Consider the following 24,913-nt stretch of genomic DNA (forward strand, 5'->3'; position numbering starts at 1 on the left):
CTGGGAAAACTTCAAAAATCTTCAGAAAGCTAAATTCTGGAGTAATTCTGAGGTAAACCTCCTCAAAAGCGACAAATTGAGCCTAAATTAAATTTTCTAAAAAAAAAAACTTCTCTAAGAGTGGATTTCAGCTCAGTTAGCATAAGAAAGCGTAATAGTCGAGAATTAACGACTACTTTTGTGAAAAATGGCGCAATTTGTCGTGTTCTTAGCGGCCATGAAAACGCTTTGCACGTAATTTCACGTTGATCCATTGCATCGGAATAAATGATTCATTAACAATCCTTGAAGGATGAGAGGAGACGTTTCCAGGATGGGGGGCTATGCAAATGGGACGATTTAGAAAGAACGAAAATAAGATCTAATAAAAACACACTGAGAAGAATCATCTTCAGAATAAACCGGGCTAATCTATAGGAGAAAAGACGGTTATGCATAATTTATTCTTCTCCAGAAATAAATCGAATAGATCACGGATTATAGGTTTGTTTTCCAAAGGTTTTGTTTTCCACAGGAAATGATGGAAAATTGGGAACTGAGGTAAAGCGGACATATCTATAAAAAGAGAGGGTAAAAAAAAAATCAGAAATAGTCAGAATATAGGTGAACTGCATGGCAAATCGAGTTGACCCAGCGAAGAAATACAGATTGGAAACGCGCGCCTTTTTTGTATTGTACTTTTTCTTGCGCAGTAATCAGTGGTAGATAAGCTCAAAGGATGGTGCCATCACCGTAAAATTCAACCTAAGGATTTCTCGGATTTTGTGAGGACTGAAGCATCCAGATGCGGTCCTGAAAGGAATGGAAGTTACGCTTCGCAAAAAAAAAACGATTTTCACAAACGGAACAGCCAAATGTCGCAACCTCAGGACGTCTAATTATTACTTCGGTTTTTTAAGATGAATTTCATGAGAGGATGCCAATGATCCAGACATGTTCATAAACAAAAGCACATAATCATGTATGTGTAAGGAGGATGTTGGAAATCCGAACCAGCCTTGCAACAAACAAAAGAGGAGCAAAAGAGAGAGAGACGGAAAGCGATGCGAGCCGTCGATGGATTCGGGAGCCTCCGCCAGTCTCGCCCAAAACATGCCCCAAGCGTAATGATAAATGTCAAAACTGACAAGCAGAGCAGCATTTCTTAAAATACGAACCTCATCCACAAGAATCTTCTCAATACCAATAACGTATAAATTAGTTCCGATTCGAAGAAACTAAAAGAATTACCGTATAGGAACTCCAACGGTCCTCAGCATGAAAGATAATTACCCATAAATTGGAACTAATTGCGATAATTAGATCCGAATAAATAATGGATAGGATCAAGGACCCATATGGGGCCCTACAATAATTTTCAACTAAATAAAGGAGAAGACATAAGACGAGAGGGAGAAACTAGCCAAAGAAACAGACTCAGAAGATACGAGATGCAGAGTACCAGCAATTTTTGAAGCGCCGGATAATCATTGACTCTAGACATACTTTTGATGTCGGAAAAATTTTTCTGCAGGAACAAAAGTGGAGAAAAACGCTGCGTATCCGCAATTTCTAGGTTGATAATTTTCATTAATTTCATTCAATAATTTTCATACCTTACTGTAGAACTGTGGGTAATGAACAAATAGACATTGAATAAATATCCAAAAATCGTTCAAGAATATCCTTACTTAAATCAGGAAGTATCTTATTAGCATAAAATAGGTCATCTTCGTATTTTGGAGCCAGCAACTAACACGATGGTTGTTTTGTTTACGAAAATTCTACTTCATAGAAAGCGGGTTGATTTAGGACTCCAGCGTTTTTCCAGAAGCGATTATTTATACATATGAACACGTTACAAAATAGGCAGAAAGATTCAGATCTTACATCACGGAAGAATTTTTGGAATGTTCCGGATAATCTTTGAATGTCCAATCAGGCAAAGTCTCGGGAAATAAGTACGGTTTCCGAGAGAAACAACACTACTTCCTTCATAATAACAAAGGAAGCTAATTAAAAGTTTCGGAAAATCTCTACATGGACCACATACACAAACGGAACGGCATCAAATTCATTATCAGGTGGAGAGACCGAAATCCTATGTTGAACGCATTACTTCAGGAAATCCAATTAAGTTAATTAGTTAACTTTACATACGAACATTCGAAAACAAGAAAGGAAACGAGTTCATCTTGAAGAACGAAAGTGAGGGAGTAACAGGGTAGTGAATTCATGAATAATTAAAAGTAAATAAATAGCCCAAAAACATCCTGTAATTGTTTTCGAAACATAACTTGCTGAAGAAACGCTTATTTGTCGGTAATATTAAGTCCTTCCATCCTTTGTCATTGAAGGACAACAGGAACAGAAGTCGAAGGAAAGCAAAAAGAAGTAAATGCGATTTTTCCCACTACTTTTAAACGAATCACCAGTCCCGCACGGATAATGATATTTCAGAAGAGGGCTAGAAAGGAGGTTTGAACAAACTTTCTGTTAGGAAAATAGGAAATTAGATGAGTTCATCCAAATATCACCTCCAAGATGCCAAGAAAGTCTCGAAATATTTATGTCAACAGTAGGTGTTTTCATCCTTTGCGTTCCACTATTTATTTGAGAAACGTCCGGATTTAATTTACTAAGAAGGACATTACGCAAGGTTTTGTAATCGAAACAAAAATAGCTGATAGCCACAAAAACAATGTCTCAAGCAATAAACATTCCCTGGGAAATCCTCACTTCAATTGATATAACAGAAATATTAGAGGAAAACCCATCGGATCAAGAAACTCGGAATCCTCTTGACGAACTTATGCAAGAGGCTTCATCGAAAATTCCTGGCATCAGTCAAAGTCCCAGTAAAGGGCAAACTTACACAAAAGGAACGAGTTGTCGAAAAAGATCCTCCTGAGTCGATATGATATAGCTGTGTTACCCGAAAGTAACGCGGTTATTGGAAGCCAAAAAGGCGGAGTCACTTCGTCCGTCTGAAACGACGAGGGGTTGGCAATAAGGGGGCAGCACATCGAATAGGAAAGAGGCGGGTCCCAGTGGGACAATGCTTTCGAGCTCCTTGACCGACATCGCCGTGGCATCTTGGCCGTATTTTAAGGATTTCAATTTCAAAGTTGAGGCGAGTGTCAGTTAACTCAGCCAAGACAATTGTTTCTCTTCAAGATTGGGTCTAGGAAAATCAATCCGTAAGACGAGCACATGTCTATGCAATGAAAAAGTAAAACACATAAAACAGCTCTTACCACCGAAGTCTCGTTCCGCACAGTTGCTTTATTGTGCAGGCAACCCTAATAGAGTTAGAAGACCTTGAAGGACGCTAGAATCCTGCAAAACATTTGATTAACTTTTAAAAAGGCAGGAATCCAACAAATATGAATCGTTGGAATTATTGTCGCATTATTTCTTCCTGTTCTGCAGATAGTACCGTGATACATATGTTATGCTGAGATAAATGTTTAAAAAATTTTCTTGCCACATTGAAAGAACAAAAATGCAAGCGCCAGAAATGGTAGTGGAAACAGTGGCCGTTTCTCCGCAGATGTAAAATCCACAAAAAAAGCTATGGTTCCTCGTTAACAACCATCCAAGTGTCTGTCACCAGATGGTATTAATTCCGGAAATTTACCAAAAAGAAAATTAATCGTTATGAGCCGAATACAACTGACAGCGATTGTTTCCTCAGGAAATTTATATTTTTGGAAAATAGAATAGCTAGGAAAAAAGCAAACTCGTGTCATTATGTTCGCGTAGCTAACAGAATAAAAAAAATTGCCCAAACACTTCTTCTACGACAGCGGTGCTGCATTTAGCTCATGCTATCTGTTTTCATATGAAATTAACATGTACCTTTGACATTTGATAACACCTCACATTAAATTGAAAGCTATTACATGGAATGAAAACGAATATTCAGGAAAGTATAATAAAATGACCTCTTGCAGATGCTAGAAAATTCACAAACAATCCTAAACCCATTCGCAGAGTTTGGTAGGAAATATAAAAGTATTAGTAAAATGATAGGATAATACTTAATCTCAGGAAATTTGGAATAGTTTTCAATTTTTTTAATAAAACAAAAAAAAACAAACAAAGTAGTACAAATTGGTATCTGAATAAAAGTTTTGGTCCGCGAGAAGTTTCCGAAAAGCTAGGCGCTCGAGAGCAGTGAAGGTGACGTGAATATCTCTATAGTGTTCAACAGATATTAAGTTCAACGACTTCAGTGTTTTTTTTTTTGTTAAAAAAAAAGCTTAGTAGGATTCCAAAAAAACCCAGTGAACCTAAGGAAAAAAAACGCAAAAAAGGCCACATTCCAACGTTTCAAATGTGCAAAAAAAAACAATCAGCTGGTGTTCAGCAAAATTCTAAGAGAATCTAGTTCCCGCATATCATATACAGAGAGGCAGCGAAACATGAAACCGTGGAAGTTAACAGTTTGTTCGAGGAATGGAACGGAGAACGTAGACATTGTTTGCTTAATGACTTTGGTTTTTACGGTAGCGGTTGCAGTTGCAGCCATGCTGGCTTTATGTTAGAATTCTTGAAACGTTAGGTGAGAGAAAATATGTGAACTGAACTGTGACTTTGGTAGGGCCGACTATATTTCTCCACCACTGAAACACCCTGTAACTATAATATATCACTATAGATTTTTTTCTGTATACTCGCACAATTTCTGTTGTGAGCTGAAAGCAAAGATTAACTGGAGCGTAGGTCCTTCAAAAAAGCCTTAGGATATTTAGATGTTAAAGTTTGAGGAATGGGCTAGTACTCACCCATACCTTAACATCTAAATCTCTTAATGAGAGTTATGTAACAGGAGAAACTCGGTGAGTCCGAAGAAAAAAGACACTGGTCAAAACGATATGTGACTCGATGTTTACTAGGGTCAAAACGAGATGAAGCACGTGCGCAGTTGCGTAAGCGGCTTCTCTCGAGGCGCTTCGGTGGAGCGTAGCGGCTAGGAGCGTGATGAAACCCTTGCTAACACTATCCATCGCTGCAGTTTGCGACGGTTCCCCTTCGGCTCCAACTGCTGCTTCCACTGCGCCGTTTCGAGCGCGTACGCAAATGCACCGCAACTACACTCGTGAATCATGTCGTTTTGACCCGACTATATAGTATAGTATAAGTAGCGCGTTGCATAAGCGGCTGCGCTCGAAGCGGTGTGGTAGAGACAGCGGCTGGAATCGAGGTGGGACAATGGCGAACTGCAGAGATGGGTGGCGGTAGCGAGGATCCTTATACGATACCAACCGCTACACTCCACCGCGCCGTTTCGGGCGTAGCCGTTTACGCAACTCTCCGTGCTTCATGTAGTTTCGACACAGCTATGTTGCGCAAGAGGCTGCGGTCAATGCGGCGCGGTGGAGCTAGCGGTTGCCATCAAGGTGGGACCATTGCGAACTGTAGCAATAGGTGGCGCTAGTCGAGCTCCCACGCACCCTTCTCCCCTCCGCCTAGATCCTCCACCGCTTCGAGCCACTTAAGCAGCTAACACAACTACACCGAGCTTCGGACCAGACTATCCTCGAGTTTTTTTTGCACATATTTGACCTTGAATGTATCTTAAGTGATAGATTTTTCCAACTTTCAACTTTCCGTTTATGTGCAATATGTAATAATTCAGCTTTGTTCATTTATTTCTTCGAATACCAGTGTCATTACCCTCACTGCAATGGCAATTTCCAATATAAAGACACACCGGGGACCGCCTATGCGAAACTAAATGCTACGTGTTCGCCGTGGGTCTGCATGAACTAGACGCGGTCAGACTGTGAACACGCTCTGGGCACGTACGAACTGTGTAGCTTGCACGGTTGTTTGGCGAAAGTTACCCAGATATCGTCAGATAAAGGGGCTGTCGTCCAGCACACTAACAAAATACCCCTAAGTAAGTCAGATACCTGAAGGGAGCGTGGAGTCGTTGCTCGCTCTGCATCGATATGCAGTTTACGTCAGACACCACGTTTTGCAAGCTATGGGACATTGACGAAAGGACCAATTCTGTGCGAGCTGTAGATCTAGAGAAGATTGGGCAGATCAATGTTCAGGGACGCCTTGGAGAAGATCTGAGTAGTCGCTTCAGGCAATAACACCAGCTCGCCAAATAAGTCAAGTAACCAGGTTAGGACACATTGGGAATATTCCTACCTTTTAGATGTTCGAATAGGCTGCCTGTTGTCGAATATTTGAATTTCCTCTCACACTCGAGCGCTGACATTGGGCCTTAACTATAGCAGACTCTGCACTGAAATTAATTGTGAAGTATACAGTCACGAGCTATTATTTAAAAAAGAATAACTAAAACTAACAACTAATAACTTAAGGAAATGACTTAAATGCAGCTCCAGAGTAATTAGCGACTAGACCTAGAATAATAAGTGAAGCTATAGCCAAAAGCAAAATCTGGAGGAGAAAAAACTTACCTCCATAGCTGTATCAAACTAGGCCGTACTCGGGCCATCATATCAGTGGTTAGGGCTATCACGTCATTCCTTTTTCAGTATTCCGTACAGTAAAATTGGTAGGAATTAAGCTGTTCGCTGACCGAATACAATGACTGCTCGAAAATTCGATTGTCAACACCACGTTGACGTGTCCTGTCCTGCGGGAAACATGTTCCACGACATGGTTGTACATGTCATTCACTTGGAATTTTTCCAAAGCTGTGAATAACTCCGACTTTGCCTTCCACTTCCATTGCCTACCTTTTCAGCCTACTTTAACAATTTTCTACACAAAATCGTCTAATGACCAAGTAATGGATGTGTAGTATAATTCATAAGAACTACTGTGAGCTATGATGGTCAGATAAGTTACAGGTGGAACTTTTCCACACTTTTTTTTCTCCTGGGATCTTTTTCTTTAGGAATTCTCCCCTTGATCTCCATTGTAGCCTAACTTCAACTCGCTTCCATGTCCATGCCTGCAACAGATCTGTGCTGTAGTAAGAGTTATCAAAAAAAAAATCTGAGAGAATGTGGAACGAGAGTTCAGCATAACTTACTGACCGAAGGTGATGGAGGTGAAAACTGTTACTCACAGTAGCGGACTGTTCATGTCAGAAATGAGATGATGGTGGCAACTAAGAGCGAGTAAGACTAAGAGTGAGAGGAGCGGTTGGTCATCATCAATCGATCCACAGCGGCTTCTGCTCAAATCATCTGAAACGAGTATTCCGGTGTTGTATTCGCATCGACTTTGCTATCCTAACCCATTTGCAGTCTAGAATGCGATCATTCTTCAATAACTCACTAACGGAGGATGAACGTTATAGTGAGGCATGTTTTAGGTGTCTTTCTGTTACTGGAATATCCAGCTTGTGTGGAATGACCACAAACTCCCCACCTTTATCACTTCTGGATAACCTTATTTGTTTGGAGTTAATCAGGTCTAGAATCTTCTTATTGTCTTGATTTTATGCAAGAGAAATGTTAGACTTAGTTCTGATCTTAAGATATGGAGTTGCCGTTTTATATATGGCGTTTGCAAAGGGACGGAAGTTCGTATCTACTCCGGGGTTGGTGTGTTGTTCTTTAAAGATTCTTTTTTTCCTTGAAATACCACCAAACAATTTGAAACACCGGCTAGTTCGGAATCGTTTGTACTATATCACCTGTACAACATCAAACTGTATTATTTTTTCCACAGGTATACCAGAAGACTGCTTGAGATCCGATGTAATCTACCTGATTTCCTGCGTCTTCTTGTGGTGACGAATATATTGATGAAAAAGCTCGACCGCCATATATTCGCATCAGAGAACATGGAAATGGAAAGGATAAGTCACAGCAACACGGAAATGGACACCTTTGGGCGTCCATAGAACAGAAAAACACGACGGAGTGAAATTTTGAAAAGGTTTAAATCTTGGCGCACTAATCTAGAACTTTGGGCCGAAAATCGGTGATGGCATTTTTATTCACGCGAAAAATCCTAGAATGAATTGCAAGCGTGAATGTCTCTCGATTACACGGAAACTCAGACCATATCTCGGATGGCTCTTCTGATCTGAGTGGGACATTCGAATCATTCGCTTTCGTGACTGATAAACCAGCACTCATTACTAGACTTCTATAATCCAAGAAGAGCTTTTGGTGTAATCGCTTCGTTTGGGGTAGAAAACGTGCTCTCAGGGTTTGTCTATTTACTTGTTGAGAGATCTGTTCGTTTAAGTTGTAAATTGAATCGCCATTTTTAGGCTCTGTTGAAGGCGAAACCTCGGAACAGAAACAATAACCAATAAAATCAATTAACAACCTCGTGTACAGCTTATAAAAAAATCAATATGACATCTTACTATGACTTCAGATAAAGTTTCGAAATTTTCGACACTCTACAAACCTTCAGATGTCAGTAACCCATTTACTGTTGATCGAGCAACTCTCCCACCATCTTGTGTATGGAGCTGTCAAAGTAAGTGTCTTTGGTTTTCTACTATATTCTATTTCTAGATTCCTTTCCGATCGAATAGTAACTGTGTTGTGTTTAGGTGTTTAGAAGTGTGGGTGAGGTTTCATTAACTCTCCAGAATCTAACGATACGACGATGCTGATGTGATGCTGACCGTAACTAAAGTCAGCATATCACGAATCTGACGTGGTAAGGGAATCCGCGGAAAAAGCTGGTCATGGGGTAATCGATTTAGTTGTAGATTGCGGGATCTACAATCCAGAAACCCGTCACCATGGCCTCTAAAACGTCGATGCTTACTTTTGTCAAACAAAAACTGAGGTTTCGGTGTTTTGATGTTTCAATATTTCGATATTTCGACGTTTTTCTTTAATTTTTTGGTGTTTTCATTTTTCGGTGTTTCATTGTTTGTTTTTTTGTTTAGTTTTTTTTTTATATTTTGTTTTGTCTGTCTTTTCCTTTATTCTATTTGAATTTCGCGGCGGTGTGTAACTTTAGATACGAATCATATTGACATAAATGGCATTCGTGCGTTTGTTGTAATCGCTGCAGCCTTATCATTTGACAAGAACGGATCTTTTTATCGACTATTGTGGTGGTGTCGTCTTCTGCCAGAAGACTCGATCGCTTTGCGAGTAAATAATGTAAGTGGTTTTCTTTGTCCTAATAACAACTTTTCTAACCGCTTTTCTGTTCGTATTAAGTGTTGGCTTTTCAATCCAGCTGCTTGTACTTCGATTCAGTTGTTACCTACTGTATTTATTATTGCATGCTAGAGCAGGTCTGAAGCACCCGTAATAGCAAGTTAGTTACTGTACTCCTTGAATGTAACGTTGTTTCGTTGAATGTTTGGGATAAAAACTAAGAAACTAGAAACTGACCTTTATGCTTCCTACAATATTTTCCGGTCTATTCATGCTTTGCACTGCATATAGGGTCACTTCCAGGAAGATTGTATTAAACATTCAATATTATATGCTTGTTTTATTTCGTTACTCCTTGTCTTTATTGTAACAATGATATGAATAGAGAGAGCTGTGTGCGTGATGGTTTCTTCTCATTCGAATTGAATTTCGCATTGGCTCCAGTTTTTTTTTTTGTTGGAGCAAAGATTCGCAACTCTAAATTGGAGAGCAATACTTACAAAAGTTATTGTAACACCACTGAGAATGTTAATCTTCCATATTTGGGTCTGGGTAAACCTCGCTCTACTGTCGATGTTATCGATCATACATAGCTACCTTTTTCCATTTCATCCCCTCGTGAAGTATCAAGTTTATAGCTTGGCTTCGTGGGAACTAACGATCCGTTTACTTTCAATTTCTGTACTTCTGTACCTAACTTGCTTTGCCAAAGAATCATTTGGACTTTTGGGCGTTCTCCTATCTAAGCGAAAGAATTGAGGTTTTCCTTTTCGATAAGATGCGTGTTGATAGATCTGGAAAAGATTGTCCATGCCTAACCGGGCGCTTAGTGTGCACTCCGCTATCTTCATGAAACCCGACAACATAAGTTACAGTGCTTATTGAATAAATAGGTGCAGAAATATATTTCCGGCTACATATTTGCTGTCCTTCTGGAAGCAGCTTACTTTTCGTTGTGCTTTTAGTTTCACTGCTAGTGAACGAAATCGTAAATTGATTGTAACGGGCTCGATGGTTTTTTTCGTCAGTTGTTTTGTAGCTGTCACTTTCTAGAAGATGAACGGTGCACTCGCAACGCGACGCTTCCTGCTACGATGGTTCTCCTCTGCTTCTACGTGGGTGTCATTGGCTTAAGTTTTGTGCATTTCGTGTTGCATTTAGCTGTGTGCGTGTTTGGTTGCTTAGTTTCATGCGATCAGAGCGCATTTGCTCCAATACTGAATACTAAGCTAAAGTTATTTTTTTGTGCCTATTTTTGATATTCAGGAAGCGAACGTGTCTGTATGACCTGCATCAGAAATACAATGGAAAAATGGTACCGTTCGCAGGATACGAAATGCCTGTTCAATATTCTGATCTGAACATCCAAGAATCCTCTCGGCATACGAGGAATCATGTTAGTTTGTTCGACGTTTCCCACATGTTACAAACACACATTACAGGAAAGGATAGGTAGGTTGGTGTTACATTTTTCTCTGAACAAAAGAACTCTTAATTGTGTTTTAGAGTCGCGTTTATTGAGAGCCTTACAACTGCGGATGTTGAAGGTCTGGTTGAGAATAGTGGTACACTTTCGGGTGAGTACTGCCGAATACATTTTTTTTTTTAGAATAAATAGGTAAATTATAACTTTTGAAGACGTTTCTTTATCTCTTGTATGTCGTCACAATCCCCTGTAACTAATACGTGTTTTCTCAGTGGATTTGTTTCGGTATTCATTACGCTTTACCGCTTCCTTACAAAAGAACCAGACTGTTTGCTTTTCAAACAATGCGTTGTCTCCAAATTTTTAAATAATCTCAAAAAACCATAAGAGTCAATATTTTAGTGTTTACAAACGAGAAGGGAGGGATAAGAGACGACCTTATCGTCACAAAAACCGATCGTGACTACATTTACATGGTTACCAATGCTGGTTGTATCGACAAAGATCTACCTTATCTACAGGTGAAATTGACTTTGGGTCATATCATATAAATGTGCTGAGATAAATGTAGTTGGAGGGGGGGGGGGGGGCACTTAACTGCACCCTCATTTCTGGTAGTAAATAACTTAATCGGGGCCCTAAATCTTTAGCATTGGACTTAGAGGATCTATGACATGTAAGCTAAAGTTACTAAGAGAAAAAAAAGAAAGTTGAGCTTTAAGAAATAAGGGCACAATTGAGTGTTCTCTCCAACTACATTTTCCCCATATTCCTTGAAATCATGCCTGACGTTCCTTTGATGCATTTTTTGAAGCAGTTCTCACTTTTAGGAAAATGCAGGAAAGTGGAGGTCTAATGGCAAAGATGTTGGGATCGAAATTCTTGATGGAAGGGGATTGGTAGCTGTTCAAGGTTATTTGTATTAATTCTACAGCCACGTGGCTTATCTCCACTGTAAAAAGTCGAGTTTTCATGAGTGAAGCCGGTGATACTGTTTGTTTGTCAGGTCCTGAAATGGTTAAAGTGCTCCAGCCAGAAACGGATATTGATCTCAAGAAGTTAACATTTATGAAGACAGCTGTTGGGAAAGTGTTTGGTATTCCGGATTGCCGAGTAACACGATGCGGTTACACCGGAGAAGATGGCGTTGAAGTAAATTTCATTGAATATTCTGAAATTTTTACTCTCCAGCTGACTGCTTGATACTTCTTTTAAGATTTCCGTAGATGCTAAAGATGCTGCATCACTTACAGAGAAACTGCTTCAGTCAAAGGTATATTTTTGTCTTATATTTTTGTGGGACAAACTTTTTGGTACAACCTTGGATTCTGCTCGTTTATGCATTTCTAAGAACGGTTCCGTGAAATTAGCTGGATTGGGTGCGCGAGATGCGTTGCGAATGGAGGCTGGACTATGTCTGTACGGCAATGACATCGACGAAAATACCACACCTGCTGAAGCTGGTCTTGCTTTTGTTGTAGGTTCGGTTTTTACTCATGCGTTTTTACCGCTCCTTATCTTGTTATACACAGTATGTAGATAGTTGCTCATGTGCATGCGACTTGTACGCTGCCCAGTAGTTTGTTCATTTATTTCCAACGGTGAGTACAATGTCAATTTTCAGCCAAGCGTCGTCGCGAAACCCTCGGTTTCCCCGGTGCAGAGAAGGTGGTTGGTCAACTGAAATCTAAATCATGGTTAAAGCAACGAGTTGGGCTTGTCTCAGAACCTGGTCGTGCTCCAAGAGGTAGGAAGAAGCAGAAAAAGGAGTGCTTTTTTTTATTTGACAAGAATTCTTTCAGCGCACTTACCACTGATCGATCCTCTCGATAAGGGCGCGATCGGATTCGTTACTTCGGGGTGCCCTTCTCCATGTCTTAGTAAGTCGTTGCTTAGAAAAGTTTTCATTCGTCATTTTTCTACTCATATTTCATTTTCTTTTCAGATCAAAACATTGCTATAGCCTATGTTGACAAGCCATATGCAAAAGTAGGAACAAAGTTTGTTGTTGACTTCGGCACAAAACAGTCCAAAGTTACGGTGACCAAAATGCCATTTGTGCCTACTAAATATTATACAAAGTCTTCTTGATATCTAGTATTGTTGTTGCCGTTTGTTTTCGTTATTACTCACTTATAACCCGCTAAAATCCACAGATTGCTCAATTCTCGGTGATAGAACCAAGGAATTGTATGTTTGTATATTGTTCTTGAATAACATTCCACATCTCATAAATTACATTATATTGTTAGGAACGTCAGAATAAACTATTGAAAACATTCAGATTACTTCTTTATAAATTGTTTTGAGCATTTGTTGTGTGTAGTTATAGATTTTTGCTCATTTTCCGTTATCTAGTAAGGTCAATGTGGGGAAACGGGATCCTAGGTAATGCCTGTTTTCTGAATGGATTGGGAAACATGGGGAAATGGGAAGAGATGGTCTCCTTTGCTTGCTGGTACATCAAGAAGGCCATGTAGTCTACAAGGTCCCTCACATCAGTTGGTAATCCCTGAAAGTAAGGTAGTTTATGCTGTGCATTCAGCTTAGACGAGTTCATGCTCAACTCCCGTACTTCTGTGCTCACCTCTTTCAACAATTTTTCTTTTTCTGGTATGTTCCTGAAATTTTCATAGTGGAAATGAATATCGTCATTCTTTATGCGAAAATTGTCCCTCCAAGGATTCGATGTGTGTTGTTTGAATTTTGGGTGATCACCATAGCGGTTCGGATGCCAATGGAATTTCTGAATAGAATAGTTGTAATTGTGAGACATGAGGAGATGCGGTTATAATCTCGGATTAAGTTAGGTGCTCATAAGTTGGCATTCAATCTATCCAGTTCACTCTAGATTTACCTTTAGAAGGCTGGGCTATATGTAAATATCCAGCTTTCTCAGCATACAACTTTTCCCACAACCCAGTCAGCAATCTCACAAACTTTCGCGTTCCATCTCATAAAGTGTAGCCACCTCTGTGTTAGACTTGTCCTCGTCTTCCCAGAGCTTAATTCCTCGAGCATGTTGCAAATCGAGGCCAAGTAGTTTTTGCAGATCTTTTTCGTCAATTTTTCCTGAAAATATCCGCATCTCCTTTTCGTTTCTTTTTGATAGCGACAACGAAAAATTTGACCACTGGCTATGACCAGAGTAAATCGATAGATAAATGAGAGGTAGTCGGGAACTTCCACACTTTTAAGATTTTTCTGTTTTTCTGAGGCGTTAGCGTTATAAAAGGACGCATGTAGAATCTGTGCACCATAGGTTTATAGTAGATTGGGAGGTTAATACATTGTGTGATTATAGGACCTGAGGTTTTCCTGCAATGTCATATTTCCAGTGAAGCTCCTTTCTACAAAGGAAGTTGCATCATCATTTCGTTGAGCATTCGAGTTGAGAGATATGGTGGTGAATTGATTTCTAATAAACTTCCCATATTTGACTTTTGCGACCGGATGTGCGTCTTTCGAGGAATCATACACATATGTGTACTCCACTGATCTTCCATATGCGTTCGGTATTTCATCTGATGAATCCAAGAGATATTTTGAAGGAGACGCTGAAACATATACACCACGGATGAAGGAGTGAATGAGGGACGGGAAAAGATAAATTCTTATTCTGTCTTGTCTCTCTCTCTTTTCCCGTTGAGAGTGTACGTAAATCAATTTGAGATTTAAACGACTTTATCCAACCATTGGTAGACAACATTCTCCAAGAGACGGTGATAATATTGTAGGGGAACTTAATTCAGAGATCAAGAATTTGCGATATTTCAATTTTCAAAAAGATTTCTTTTGTTCAAAGAGAAAACTATGGGCGTGAAGGAAACCGAAAATCTTTTTATAATGGAAATGTAGATGGTTTTGCAAATAAACATTTTCCATTATTTATCTCATAAGATAAAAGAAATCAAGAAATTGTCTTATTAACTCTTACTTTCACCATTTGCAGGAACTATAGTTTTATAACAGGCGGTTGCAAGATATGGATAGTTTTTGAAAGAAAAATAAACGAAAGAATATTTAAAATATTACCGTATATAACTTGAGAGCACCCTAAGAAGACGAGAACGAAAACTGGTGGCATTGTTATCAAAACTATGACACAATCTGATCTTTATATCTATAAAATGGGTGGACAACTAGAACATTCTGCTTTTTACGCAATCGCAACTTCTTCTTCGCACAATTACGAAGAAAACTCTAACGTATTTATTGTGATTGGCCTATTTATATGTAATTGCCTCGAAATATCCAGTTTATAGTTGCATGCGTACGATTTTTATCGTTGTTATGTACTTTTATTAGTGGCATTATTATTCTTAGAGCACATCAGTAAATTACATCGGTAAATACACGGTAATTCCTTTTTATTCGTTATATTTTGTTCTGTTGATACTAATAGACGATGATGAGAAGGGCGATGTGGAAGAATCAGGAATCGAAGGTATGGTCGACGTTGGTGAAGTTACCGTAGTCGCAAGCGATGGTGTGTGATCTCGTGGCCGTGTGCCATTTCCAGAACCCACACTATCGTTTTGCCATAGATCACGAAAATTTGATGAGGACGATGGAGCTAAGGATGATGAATGCATATGAAATTCAGGAGAGGGTTCAGAATGTGATGCGATGGTTACTTCATCGATTTGCGGTTCTTCGGTAGCATCTTTTAGTATACAGTATGAGCAGCGGTGCGGTCTTGAAGTAGTACGTTCACCTTCTTTCTCATTTTCATACGCTAATGGCCTTCTCTGGTCGACTATCCGTTGGTGGTCGTGGCCTTCGCCGTCAACGCTTAAATCCCTCGGAGGTTCCTCTGCTTTTTTCCTGAAAGTAATTAGTGTGAGGTAATTTGATTTAGTTGGTGCGTGAACATATCAGTTTGCTTCTTTTCTTTTAAAATAATTTGAATAAAAGTAATTGATAATAGATTTTTTCCCAATTTTTCGCTGATTCCAATTTTTTTCCGTTATATTTTGTCTAAAACTTAAGAAATGCAATAGCGCTAAACTTGGAAATCCTAGCTGAGGAAAATTTGGATTTGATTTCAGAATAACTCACTCTTCTAGACTTTCCTCTTTATTCTCACGCCCCACCTCATCCGTAGATTCATATTTATTTCGATCCTTCGTTGTGTTATCTTCTGCTGGGTGCAAAGGTGTCGTTGCTCGTGGTTTGACAGACTCAGAAGACCGACCTTCGTCTTCCATACTTGACTTGTTACCAGACCGTTCTTCAACATTATCACGAGGTCCTTTCTCGTGAATTCCATCGTGGACCGGATGTTGTCCATGAGCCATTGATGAGGGATTATTGAGTGCGCTTGTTCTTCTGCTCTCAAGTTCATTGAACTTAGCTGGAGTTTGTTGACTGTCCATAGGAATCCGGCCGGAATTTTCCTCGGAAACCTGCTCCTCTTTTGGTTTTTGTCGTAGAAAATACGCATCGAAGGGACCGTAGTGGACATGTCGTACAGACGGATAAACTGTTCCGGCGTTCTCAGTGGACTCCTCTCTCCTATCCTTGTGTTTTTTCTTCTTGTGCTTTTTCCCCAGGGAACGATTTAACTTTGGAGAAGTTTCTTCTCTTGACTCATATTCGTTCTCATATTTCTGTCCAGTATGTGAATTTCTGGGCTTTTCGTCATCTCCTCGTCCCGGATATGGACCACTCAAAGGGGAGAATCGTCCTACAAATCGTCGTTTATGATTTTGCGCACTTGATTGCGGTGAATACATTCCGGCTATCATTTGCATATCTACTCCGACGATTTTTCCATGCACTTTTTGTTCACGAGGGCGTCCAGCTCTCGTTCTATGTCTGCTTTTCGGTCGTTCTTCGCTCGATTGTTTGTTTCTACTCATCTCTCCAGAATCCTCGTAATGTTTCCCAGCCGTATGTTTGAAATCTGAACCATCGCCATGTTCGCTCGTCTCTCGTTCGTTTGGGGAATATGGATGGCGAGGTCGCTGCTCACGTGGCCGTTGATAAACCATTTTATAGTTCGTTTCCTCCGAGGACGTGGTCTGTTTTGGTCGTTTTCGTCTGTGCGGTTGTTCCTCATCGCTGTGGTACCTCCGTTGCGGTGTCGTTTGGTGTTCTTCATCACCAGGCAGCACTAGTGAGCCAGAGTCTTTGCTATCTTCTCCCCACTCAGGCAGTACTTCCGGTGGTGTAGCAGCTGCCTCCGCACTGCCTGATGCATCCGGATACTCCGGCTTCACCAAACTCGACAATTGTTTCATCTTATTCCGGTGTTTCCTCGGGATCAAACCTTCCATGTTTCGTTTGATGTCTCCCGCGAATTCTGGCGGAAAATTGGCCTCGTTATCGGTTTCATCGTGATTTGACGAATCGTCGCGGATATGTTTTTGTCGCACATACGGTCGAGTAGGTTCCTTTTCGTGATCCTTTTTCACATCATTATATGGTTGTCCATGTGCTATACCGAATACCGGTTGAGGAAATTGATCCTCTTCTTGATATGGTGTATGTCTACTGTATGTTGGTAGATGGTCGGACTTGTAAAACCGTCTTCCTAAAAAAAAGTTTTGAGGGGAATAAAGAAGTTCTGTTAGGAATATTTAAAAGATGCTTAGCGTTTAGATTTTTATTAGTATTCTTTACGTTGCCAAATGAAGTAGTATGCATGCTCTACTTTGAAAAATATTGCAAAATATTTCCTTTTCTTGATTTGGCGAACTTTCATGCAATTTTCATCTATAACTCAGAGTATAAACTACGGGTGTTTCACGTCTCTTTGGATAATATCCTCCTGAAAAAGGACCTTTGAAACCTTTGACTATCAATTTAAAGATGAGAAGTGCATAGCAAAAAAAGGAAACGAAAAAGACCAACTAAGTTGTAGAAGTATTACTTAAGGAAATAAGTAGTGAAAAAGTGCCGGATAATCCGCTGACTGCTACAAAATTGAATGAAATCCAAAAAAGGGCGACTGACCAGGTATTGACCGCTCTTGAGCTTGAGTTTGGATGAAAGAAGATGTGAGGAGTGCGAGCACGTATTCGCAGCGTAATATCAGCAGTCGCATCGAGTTAATCCTCTGCCTGCTCCGCTTTTGTACGAGAAGAACCGGAGTAGAACCGGCGTCACATTATATGTGGGATCGTTACTAGATAATAGCGTTACGTTACACGTTCGTGTAATACTATAAACGTAAAAGAATGTTCTTATCAGCCCGCTTGTTATAATGCGCGTGAAAGCCACAAAACCAGTGAGATGAGGTGCACCACTAAGTGTCGGATGTGGAATAAACGTACAAGGAGAGTGGTTGTAGTCGGGTGCTACGGTACTTCAGAGAAGTGTTACGGTATTTCATTTTGAGAAGTGTTACGGTAGATCACTTTCTGGCACTTCCTAGACTGCCTCTACGTATGTTTTCTATTTGTCTGGCAAAAAGGAAATTTCGAAGCTATTCGAGGAAAATCCAGTGTTCGTTTTAGTTTTTCATGTTAGGGTGTTTCTATTCCATTCTATTTTGTTTCTATGTTCCATTCTATTTCATTCTATTTTGTTCCTATTCCATTCTATTTTGGATCGATGTTTTGACATATTTGACATGTTTTGTGTCATATGTAAACAAATAAATATGCATGTTTAAGTGCATAAATAAGTAAATAAATCAATAAATAGTAAATAAATAAATGAGAGAACAGGATGAAATATAATGTAGCGAGATTTTAAAAATGATGAAGACGTTGAAGCGCATTCTCTTGGTAATGATAGTGATCAGTTTTGATACTCTCCAGACATAATATTTTTTCTTTAAACTTCGATTCTCTGCCTAGAGCTATTTGCTGGGAGTGGCTGTACCACGAAGAATTCTATAATGAGAAATGAAAAATTCTATTGGGGATGATTTACGTTTTTTTTGAAAGAGTTCTTAAGTAGGAGGAGTGGCATTTTCACAGCAGTGCTAGACGATTTCTATGTTCAAAACCATCCTTATGATTAAGGAGTAAAATGGAGAAAATAGAATTAGAAAGGATAATAAATGTGTTTTCCTGGCCACTTGTTGTTAGATGCTGGGCCATGAGTTATCATGTATAGGTCTGCTTCAGGAAAATAATTGAACAATATCCTGCGGCATATTCTTTATTCTATTCCGGATTCTTTGCACATTTCTTTAAAAAAAGACCGAAAAAATCGTACTTTACGCGTATGACCCGACCCAACAGTGACCCGACCACATTTTGCCCGTTGACCAAAAATAGCGGGACCAACATCCAATGGGTCACATGTTCGTCTCTAAATATCGATAAAACTCTCGTTGTTGCAGCTGCTTCATGCCCACCTATAAGAATGTGTTATTTTGCTTCAATGCATCTTTTTGAAACTTGTCATTAAAACGGCGAATTCGTTTTTTCGTGGGCTTAAAAGTGTAAGTTGAAAGAGTGATGGATGAGTGACACTTCCCTCTAGAAAAGGAGATCACCATCGGGTCGGGTGAGGTGTCTTGTTGCTAGATTCTTGCGTTGTAGATTCCTGGTACTTCCCTTCACTTTTTCAAGGAGAATTGAATCGAAGTTTCTGATGTGTATATTCCTTAGATATTCTCACTTGAGAGCGTTTTGTAGCTGAGCCTATCATGATTTGCTATTATGACAATATAATCATTCATCATCGTACTCATAAACACATGTTCATGTTTACGATCTTATCTGTCGCTTCTTTCACGCTTTCCCACAGTAGTGCACGGTCCGCAATATGAGTGTTCTTTCTCTGCTTTGTTCCTAATGTCTCTTATATCATAAATATAGTTCTTTCTAGGAGATGACGCAGGATATCATCACATGCGACTGGCTTGCCGCACGATTTCTGCTCGAGTTAGCCAACCCGACGGTGGAATCGTCGACATCATCGACGCACGTGATTGGCCTTCTGCTATATGGAAACCTCGTGTCTAGATAGCCTTATCGATCGACCGTTATCGCGCCGAGGTGCTCATCACCGCGACAGCGTATGGCGGCAGTAAACTTGGAAAGGTGCGCATACAGCACAGTGGGGATACAATCTATATTGTTACTGTAATCATCATTGTTATTATTATTTCAATAATCTTTTGTTTCTGGGTTCTTTTCGAGATCGTGGGAAAATTCTGCAGTAAACATTCGAGGGTTTTCGGATGATGATCCACAATGCTTCTTCAATGAAGTGATTTGTTCGAAATTTATTAGTATAGTTTTTTCAAGTTAAAAGCACAAGCATCTCTTCTGACAGCTCACGTCTTTCAAAAACGTTAATTCCTTGCAAATCGTGATGATTTGATGCGCCATTTCTGCTGAGCACCGATTGAAACGACGAAGTAAAAAGAGAGAACATAACAAAGCGACGAAAGTTTTTGACACTATAGTGTCCTTCCCAGAAGGGTGGCTACTTCAGTGCTTCTTTTTTTGTTTAAAAAAAGTTTCTTTGCTTTAAATATCTAAAATTTGTTCCATTTGATGCTTAAGGGCAGCACACCCCTAATCTGACGTGGTGAGGGCAAAAGCTAGAGATGGAGTTGTAGACAGCGAGATCAGGGATGGTTCCGCTCACCTGTCCCTAACCTTCCTAAAAAAGCGACATGGGAAGCGCTTTAGTTCCTACGAGGAACGTTAGGACGCTTCTCTATGTAAACGTTTTGGTCTTCTCAGCAACCTATTCATCAATTTCACTTGAATAGGTAGTCGTGGAAACTCAGTGGCTTTGGACCGCTGCGCAGCAGGATGCGGCGCGTGTACGAGTGGAGCGTTGCAACTGAAATCGTCGTGAAAAACGGAGTCTTCCGCGCAATTTTCTAATTACGCTAAGGGAGAGATGAGCGGAACCACCCCTGATCCAGCAATCCACGACCCCGTACAGAGTTGTTCCGTCGGAAATCCATATCACGCCAGATTGGTGGGGTGATGCCTTTAAGAGTCTTTTTTTTTTGAATGGATATCGATCCCACATCAAAGTAGTCTTTTCCATGACTGCCAGTGCGCACCAGTCAAACCCTGTCAGCGCTAAAAATTTCAAACGTAAATTTAAATGCAGTTATCACCGGAAGAATTTAAAAAAAACCTTATATGATTTGTTCAATTTTATGACATGAACATAATGAATTTTACAGAAAGAACAAGAGGCACTTACAATCGCTAGTAAGGTAATAATGAATATCGTAACTGATCTATGGTACCCTATTGACAGATCGTATGATTAAAATTCTCAATGAGAACTTTCTCTTTTGTTTTTAAGCCCTTTGTAAGGCTAGATCCATTTGTTGCATAACAACGGAGAAGATCTCATCGATAGTCCCTTGCGCTTTGATCTGAAGTATAAACGTTCCTTATAGGATAAATACGATAATTTAAGCTTTCTAGCACTTACTCGAATGAGTTTCTTCAGTTTTTCATAGTAATCAACAACTGGAGCGGTGGCAGTGGTGAACGTATGCAACCGTTTCTTGATCGTCTCCATGTTGTCATCGACGCGGCCACTGTGAAAAGAAGTTGAGGACATGGATTTAAAGGTGCGTACATTCGGAATTCATAGTTCTACCTCGTCTTTGCACGGTTGAGTAGTCGTTCAACGAGGATATCGTCGGAAACATCGAAGAAAATTACGGATTTTGCTTCTTGAATCTATAAAATAGCGATTTCGCTTGTTTGAGTGTTTATAAATAAGTACGGTCATCAAAGAAAAAAGGGAGGATATCGTACCTCATGTTCGAATTGCTGTCCCTGCTTCACCTCTCTAGGATATCCGTCGATCAAAAAACCTTTACTGCCTTTAGCGACCTCTTTTACCATGGCTTCTTTGATCAGATCCAGAACTACTTCCTTAATACAACTTATTTAAGGATTTTTACCAGTTAGATGTGCTCATTTTTCGAGCACTTGGTAATCTCACGTAATTTATTTTCTCATTTGTTTAATTTTCATTTGATCTAGTTAGTTTTCTACAAATTAATTGTTGCTTTTTGCTCAGAATCTGAACTCAAATGTAGAGGACTCGCCTACATGTCGTAATATTCCGTTCTGGATTGTTGTCTTTATTTGTATTCACTATTTTTGTTAGCTTTGATTTTTGCGTAGTTTTTTACAATACGTAATCAGCTCAGTGCTGACCACAGTCAAAGAATGAGCGAGAATTTTTGTGAATTCCTGAGCACATGTAAAAAATCAAGAAATTTCCAGACTGTATTATCCTATATTTCTATCTCTCAAACAGTTGGTCACGAGCATCCGCGATTTTTGACTTCATGCTAAAGGTCACACTTGAAACACAAGAAATTATCTCTGGTCCCCTTAGAGAATGCTGCAAGTGGCGCTGTCAGCCGTCTTTCCACCAACAAAAAAATCCACAATTTCTAGTATGTTGCAGTGCTCACCAGTGGGACCAATTCTCCTGCTTCCATAATTTTTGAGAGCTGAGCACCTCTAGGAGAGCCGGATTTGACCTGAAAATATCACAACTCCACTCATTTCCAAGATGTATAGTTGTGTTCCTACTTCGTCTCTCAGCAAATCTCCAGAAGAAAGATGCGACAGACCGTATTTGGCGACGATTTTCTCGCATTGCGTTCCCTTTCCAGAACCAGGGCCACCTTAAATTGATAAATATGACAAGGCAATATAAGGAAGAAATTGGGTGCAAATCCATTTTTTCAAAACTACATACCTACGATAAAGAAGATTGGGACATTTGCCTTCTTTAACGGGGTTAAATCGATGTGTTTCCTTTCCACAGAGAGTGCAGACCTTCAAAGAAATGCCATTTTAATATCGACCACTAAGTTTTTTTTCTTTTGAGAAAGACAAATTAAAATTGAGAACAGACGAAATGGAAGACTTATAAGGCCTAGGGGAAACCAAGATGAGTTAGGGCAAGAACTCAAAGTTTCTTGTTGCTATCCGGACAATAAATAAATAATAAAAGCAAAATAAATAACAGATTATGACTACTGAAGCTGCGAGTGACAAAATTGTTTTTCTATGCAAACATAATCTTTCTTTTATTGATTTTGGGGTTCAGGAAAAAACATTCGAAAAAATTAACTAACTTCCCCATTACTTGATCTAGATGCTTCGAAACTACAGCAAATATCTCATCAACTGTTCCTTTGGCTTCGATCTGAAAAGAAGTGAAGAAATGCGTAAAACTCTTGGAGGATTTTTTTTTAAATGAGTAATGATTTCCACCCTTATTAGTTTCTTTTTCTTTTCGTAATAATCAACCACAGGTGCCGTGGCAGTGGTAAAGGTGTGTAGGCGTTTCTTTATCGTCTCCATATTGTCATCGGCACGGCCACTGCAATCCGTGATTGAATTGATCATTGTTAGGTGGTGGCTATAGTCGGCGGTATTTATGTTTACTCGGACTACCGCGACACATCTGCAGCAATTTATGCAGTTTCTTTTCGCGACACATGCTCTCTCTGCCCTTTTTTAACGATTTGCACATCGCAGTTGACTCAGTAAACATAGGTGCCGCGACACATGCTAAAGTACCTGGTCTTTGCTCGATGTAGCAGTCGCTCAACTAAAATGTCCTCTGAGACGTCGAAGAATATCACAGACCTAGCTTCTTGGATCTAAAAGAGAATATTTGACTTGAGAATGATGAAGACTCCAAAAAAAAAAGACGTCAACGAAGTTTGACCTCATTCTCAAACTGCTCTCCTTGTTTCACCTCTCGAGGATAGCCATCGATCAGAAAGCCTTTGCTCCCCTTGGCGACCTCTTTCAACATAGCCTCTTTGATGAGATCCAGCACAACTTCCTAAATTTCAGAACTTGCTAGCTTTGATTTTAGACAGATAACATATTTAATATCGAATAGAAATACTGATTTGATAACAACAGTGAGAACTAATACTAATACTACTATGGTGATATTTTAACACTATCGTCAGAAATCGCTAGTTCTAGGATAGCTTCAATGAATGAATAACGATGATGATGATAACGAAAGATTAAAGGTGTAATCTAGCTAAAGCGAATTATTATAAAAAGTATATTATTTAAAGAAGGGAAAATTTAGTAATGAATTGAATTACTCACCAGTGGCACTAATTCTCCTGCTTCCATGATCTTAGTGAGTTGTGTACCTCTAGGTGAGCCAGACTTCACCTGAAAAAGATTTAAGAGAACTTGTTGAGTAAATATTCTCTGAAGTTCCTAGGTATATCCACAATTTTCTTGGAAATCCGCTGTAAACTTCTTTTAAAATGAAGTCTCAGATTCTGTTACCTTCATTTTATTATATATTGGTATTGAACCAATGAGAGAGTGATTATGTTAAGGAGGAATGAAACGTGAGTGGAGAAATTAATGGTTTTACGGCAGAGAAAGCGGTGATAAGTGGCTGATTGAATGAATGAATGAATGGAAAAATGAATGAACGATTGACTTCCTACCTCATCCCTGAGAAGGTCGCCAGAGGATAGATGTGATAAACCATATTTTGCGACGATCTTCTCGCATTGAGTGCCCTTTCCCGATCCGGGACCTCCTGTAATCCATGTATTGTGTCGAAAAGTTTCCAAAATGTCAAATCGGTCAGTCACGCGCGCTAAAAAATGGTCACCCACATCGAATAATCGCACCTACCGACGATAAAAAAGATCGGGACGCCGGCGTTCTTCAGCGGAGTCAAGTCGATGTGTTTTCTCTCGACACTGGGCATTCTGTAGAGAAGGGTGTACATTTTTGTGGGCGACGGAAGGACTAAGAGAGTCGAACGGGACACAACATTTTAAAGGGATGGTCAGCGGTAACCATTGGTAACAGATCGCCGGAAATGGCGCAGGATATGTGATAGTCACGTTAGCTTTACGAAATGGAACGGAAATGCATGACGTGGAAAAAGGTAGGTGTGGGTTTGATAGAAAAGAGTAGATGAAAGTTGAAGAACCCTTCAAATGCAAATTTGGACTCTCAGTGACAAAATTAGTTTGATTTTTTTGAAAGTATTAGAAATTTTGAAGACGAATGATCCTTTCGTACCCATTTCTTTTATTTTACCTAACTCTGAAAAAATAGATTCTTTCCCATTTAAAATCATGGAAGTCCCAGCGAACAAATTCAAGTGTCTGTCCAACAGGTATACGTAAGAATTCCACATAGCAGGGAATATAATGCGTAAACAATAAAGGAGATCGTAAAAAATCTATTTTCTGTCTGTCAGAATCGGGGACTCGCTCGTTAACGTATTTGCAATCCTATCTTCAATTAATTATTTATAGCTTAACTTTCGTATGCATAAACAACGCTAGAAGAGTATTAGTATAGAGCTTGAATATAAAATCTGATGGATGTACGGTTATTTATAGAGGAATAAAGTTGATTAAGTACAATTCATAGGATGAAGTAGGGAATCCAGTACTTATCTGGGAAGAAAATATAGGTAGTGAAGATAAATTGAAAGTTTTTTCTATTTATGAAAAAAA

General features: G+C 39.5%; 6 protein-coding genes across 11 annotated transcripts in view; 2 read left to right on the top strand and 4 right to left on the bottom strand.

The window, feature by feature from the left end:
• The window catches only part of RB195_013682 (uncharacterized protein), a gene marked incomplete at both ends in the record, with an annotated part of 31,954 nt that extends 27,171 nt beyond the window's left edge, over positions 1 to 4,783 (bottom strand). For both annotated transcript variants that reach the window (XM_064203619.1, XM_064203623.1), the window contains 2 exons: positions 3,237 to 3,262; positions 4,770 to 4,783. In XM_064203619.1, the coding sequence (XP_064059499.1) occupies positions 3,237 to 3,262; positions 4,770 to 4,783 (40 nt within the window). The remainder of the gene's footprint in view (positions 1 to 3,236; positions 3,263 to 4,769) is intronic.
• Positions 4,784 to 7,325: 2,542 nt separating this feature from the next.
• On the top strand, positions 7,326 to 8,242 carry RB195_013684 (uncharacterized protein; the record flags this gene model as incomplete). Its single annotated transcript, XM_064203625.1, has 5 exons — positions 7,326 to 7,387; positions 7,454 to 7,516; positions 7,648 to 7,708; positions 8,083 to 8,133; positions 8,198 to 8,242. 5 exons carry the CDS (start codon positions 7,326 to 7,328, stop codon positions 8,240 to 8,242), a joined length of 282 nt encoding a protein of 93 aa, XP_064059506.1.
• Positions 8,243 to 8,346: 104 nt separating this feature from the next.
• RB195_013685 (uncharacterized protein) lies at positions 8,347 to 12,570 on the top strand (the record flags this gene model as incomplete). Of its 2 annotated transcripts, XM_064203626.1 has the most annotated exons (16): positions 8,347 to 8,412; positions 8,489 to 8,500; positions 8,575 to 8,598; positions 8,651 to 8,738; positions 8,908 to 9,053; positions 10,107 to 10,168; positions 10,320 to 10,505; positions 10,560 to 10,630; positions 10,882 to 11,000; positions 11,310 to 11,391; positions 11,486 to 11,631; positions 11,696 to 11,752; positions 11,831 to 11,960; positions 12,104 to 12,226; positions 12,282 to 12,359; positions 12,425 to 12,570. In XM_064203626.1, the coding sequence occupies 16 exons, from the start codon at positions 8,347 to 8,349 to the stop codon at positions 12,568 to 12,570; spliced, it is 1,536 nt and encodes a 511-aa protein (XP_064059507.1). The 2 variants fall into 2 exon arrangements, with proteins under 2 accessions (XP_064059507.1, XP_013309355.1); XM_013453901.2 differs by lacking the exons at positions 8,347 to 8,412; positions 8,489 to 8,500; positions 8,575 to 8,598; positions 8,651 to 8,738; positions 8,908 to 9,053 and having other exon boundaries at positions 10,110 to 10,168.
• A 259-nt stretch (positions 12,571 to 12,829) lies between these two features.
• RB195_013686 (uncharacterized protein) lies at positions 12,830 to 17,530 on the bottom strand (the record flags this gene model as incomplete). 3 transcript variants are annotated; one of them, XM_064203628.1, is made up of 6 exons in its annotated part: positions 12,830 to 12,991; positions 13,067 to 13,225; positions 13,451 to 13,551; positions 14,879 to 15,306; positions 15,541 to 17,017; positions 17,440 to 17,530. In XM_064203628.1, the coding sequence occupies 6 exons, from the start codon at positions 17,528 to 17,530 to the stop codon at positions 12,830 to 12,832; spliced, it is 2,418 nt and encodes an 805-aa protein (XP_064059508.1). The 3 variants fall into 3 exon arrangements, with proteins under 3 accessions (XP_064059508.1, XP_064059509.1, XP_013309357.2); XM_064203627.1 differs by lacking the exons at positions 14,879 to 15,306; positions 15,541 to 17,017; positions 17,440 to 17,530 and having other exon boundaries at positions 13,451 to 13,567; XM_013453903.2 differs by lacking the exons at positions 12,830 to 12,991; positions 13,067 to 13,225; positions 13,451 to 13,551 and having other exon boundaries at positions 14,850 to 15,306.
• RB195_013687 (uncharacterized protein) lies at positions 13,762 to 14,566 on the bottom strand (the record flags this gene model as incomplete). The annotated part of the gene is made up of 2 exons (XM_064203629.1): positions 13,762 to 14,036; positions 14,515 to 14,566. 2 exons carry the CDS (start codon positions 14,564 to 14,566, stop codon positions 13,762 to 13,764), a joined length of 327 nt encoding a protein of 108 aa, XP_064059510.1.
• Positions 17,531 to 20,713: 3,183 nt separating the features above from the next.
• On the bottom strand, positions 20,714 to 24,171 carry RB195_013688 (uncharacterized protein; the record flags this gene model as incomplete). Of its 2 annotated transcripts, none has more annotated exons than XM_013453904.2 (14): positions 20,714 to 20,791; positions 20,851 to 20,959; positions 21,022 to 21,104; positions 21,183 to 21,302; positions 21,854 to 21,922; positions 21,975 to 22,069; positions 22,144 to 22,223; positions 22,526 to 22,596; positions 22,665 to 22,773; positions 22,974 to 23,056; positions 23,125 to 23,244; positions 23,526 to 23,594; positions 23,882 to 23,976; positions 24,075 to 24,171. In XM_013453904.2, the coding sequence occupies 14 exons, from the start codon at positions 24,169 to 24,171 to the stop codon at positions 20,714 to 20,716; spliced, it is 1,278 nt and encodes a 425-aa protein (XP_013309358.1). The 2 variants fall into 2 exon arrangements, with proteins under 2 accessions (XP_013309358.1, XP_064059511.1); XM_064203630.1 differs by having other exon boundaries at positions 24,075 to 24,150.
• Positions 24,172 to 24,913: the final 742 nt, after the last annotated feature.

The sequence above is a fragment of the Necator americanus genome, chromosome V, assembly GCF_031761385.1.
Source record: "Necator americanus strain Aroian chromosome V, whole genome shotgun sequence".
Classification (NCBI taxonomy): domain Eukaryota; kingdom Metazoa; phylum Nematoda; class Chromadorea; order Rhabditida; family Ancylostomatidae; genus Necator; species Necator americanus.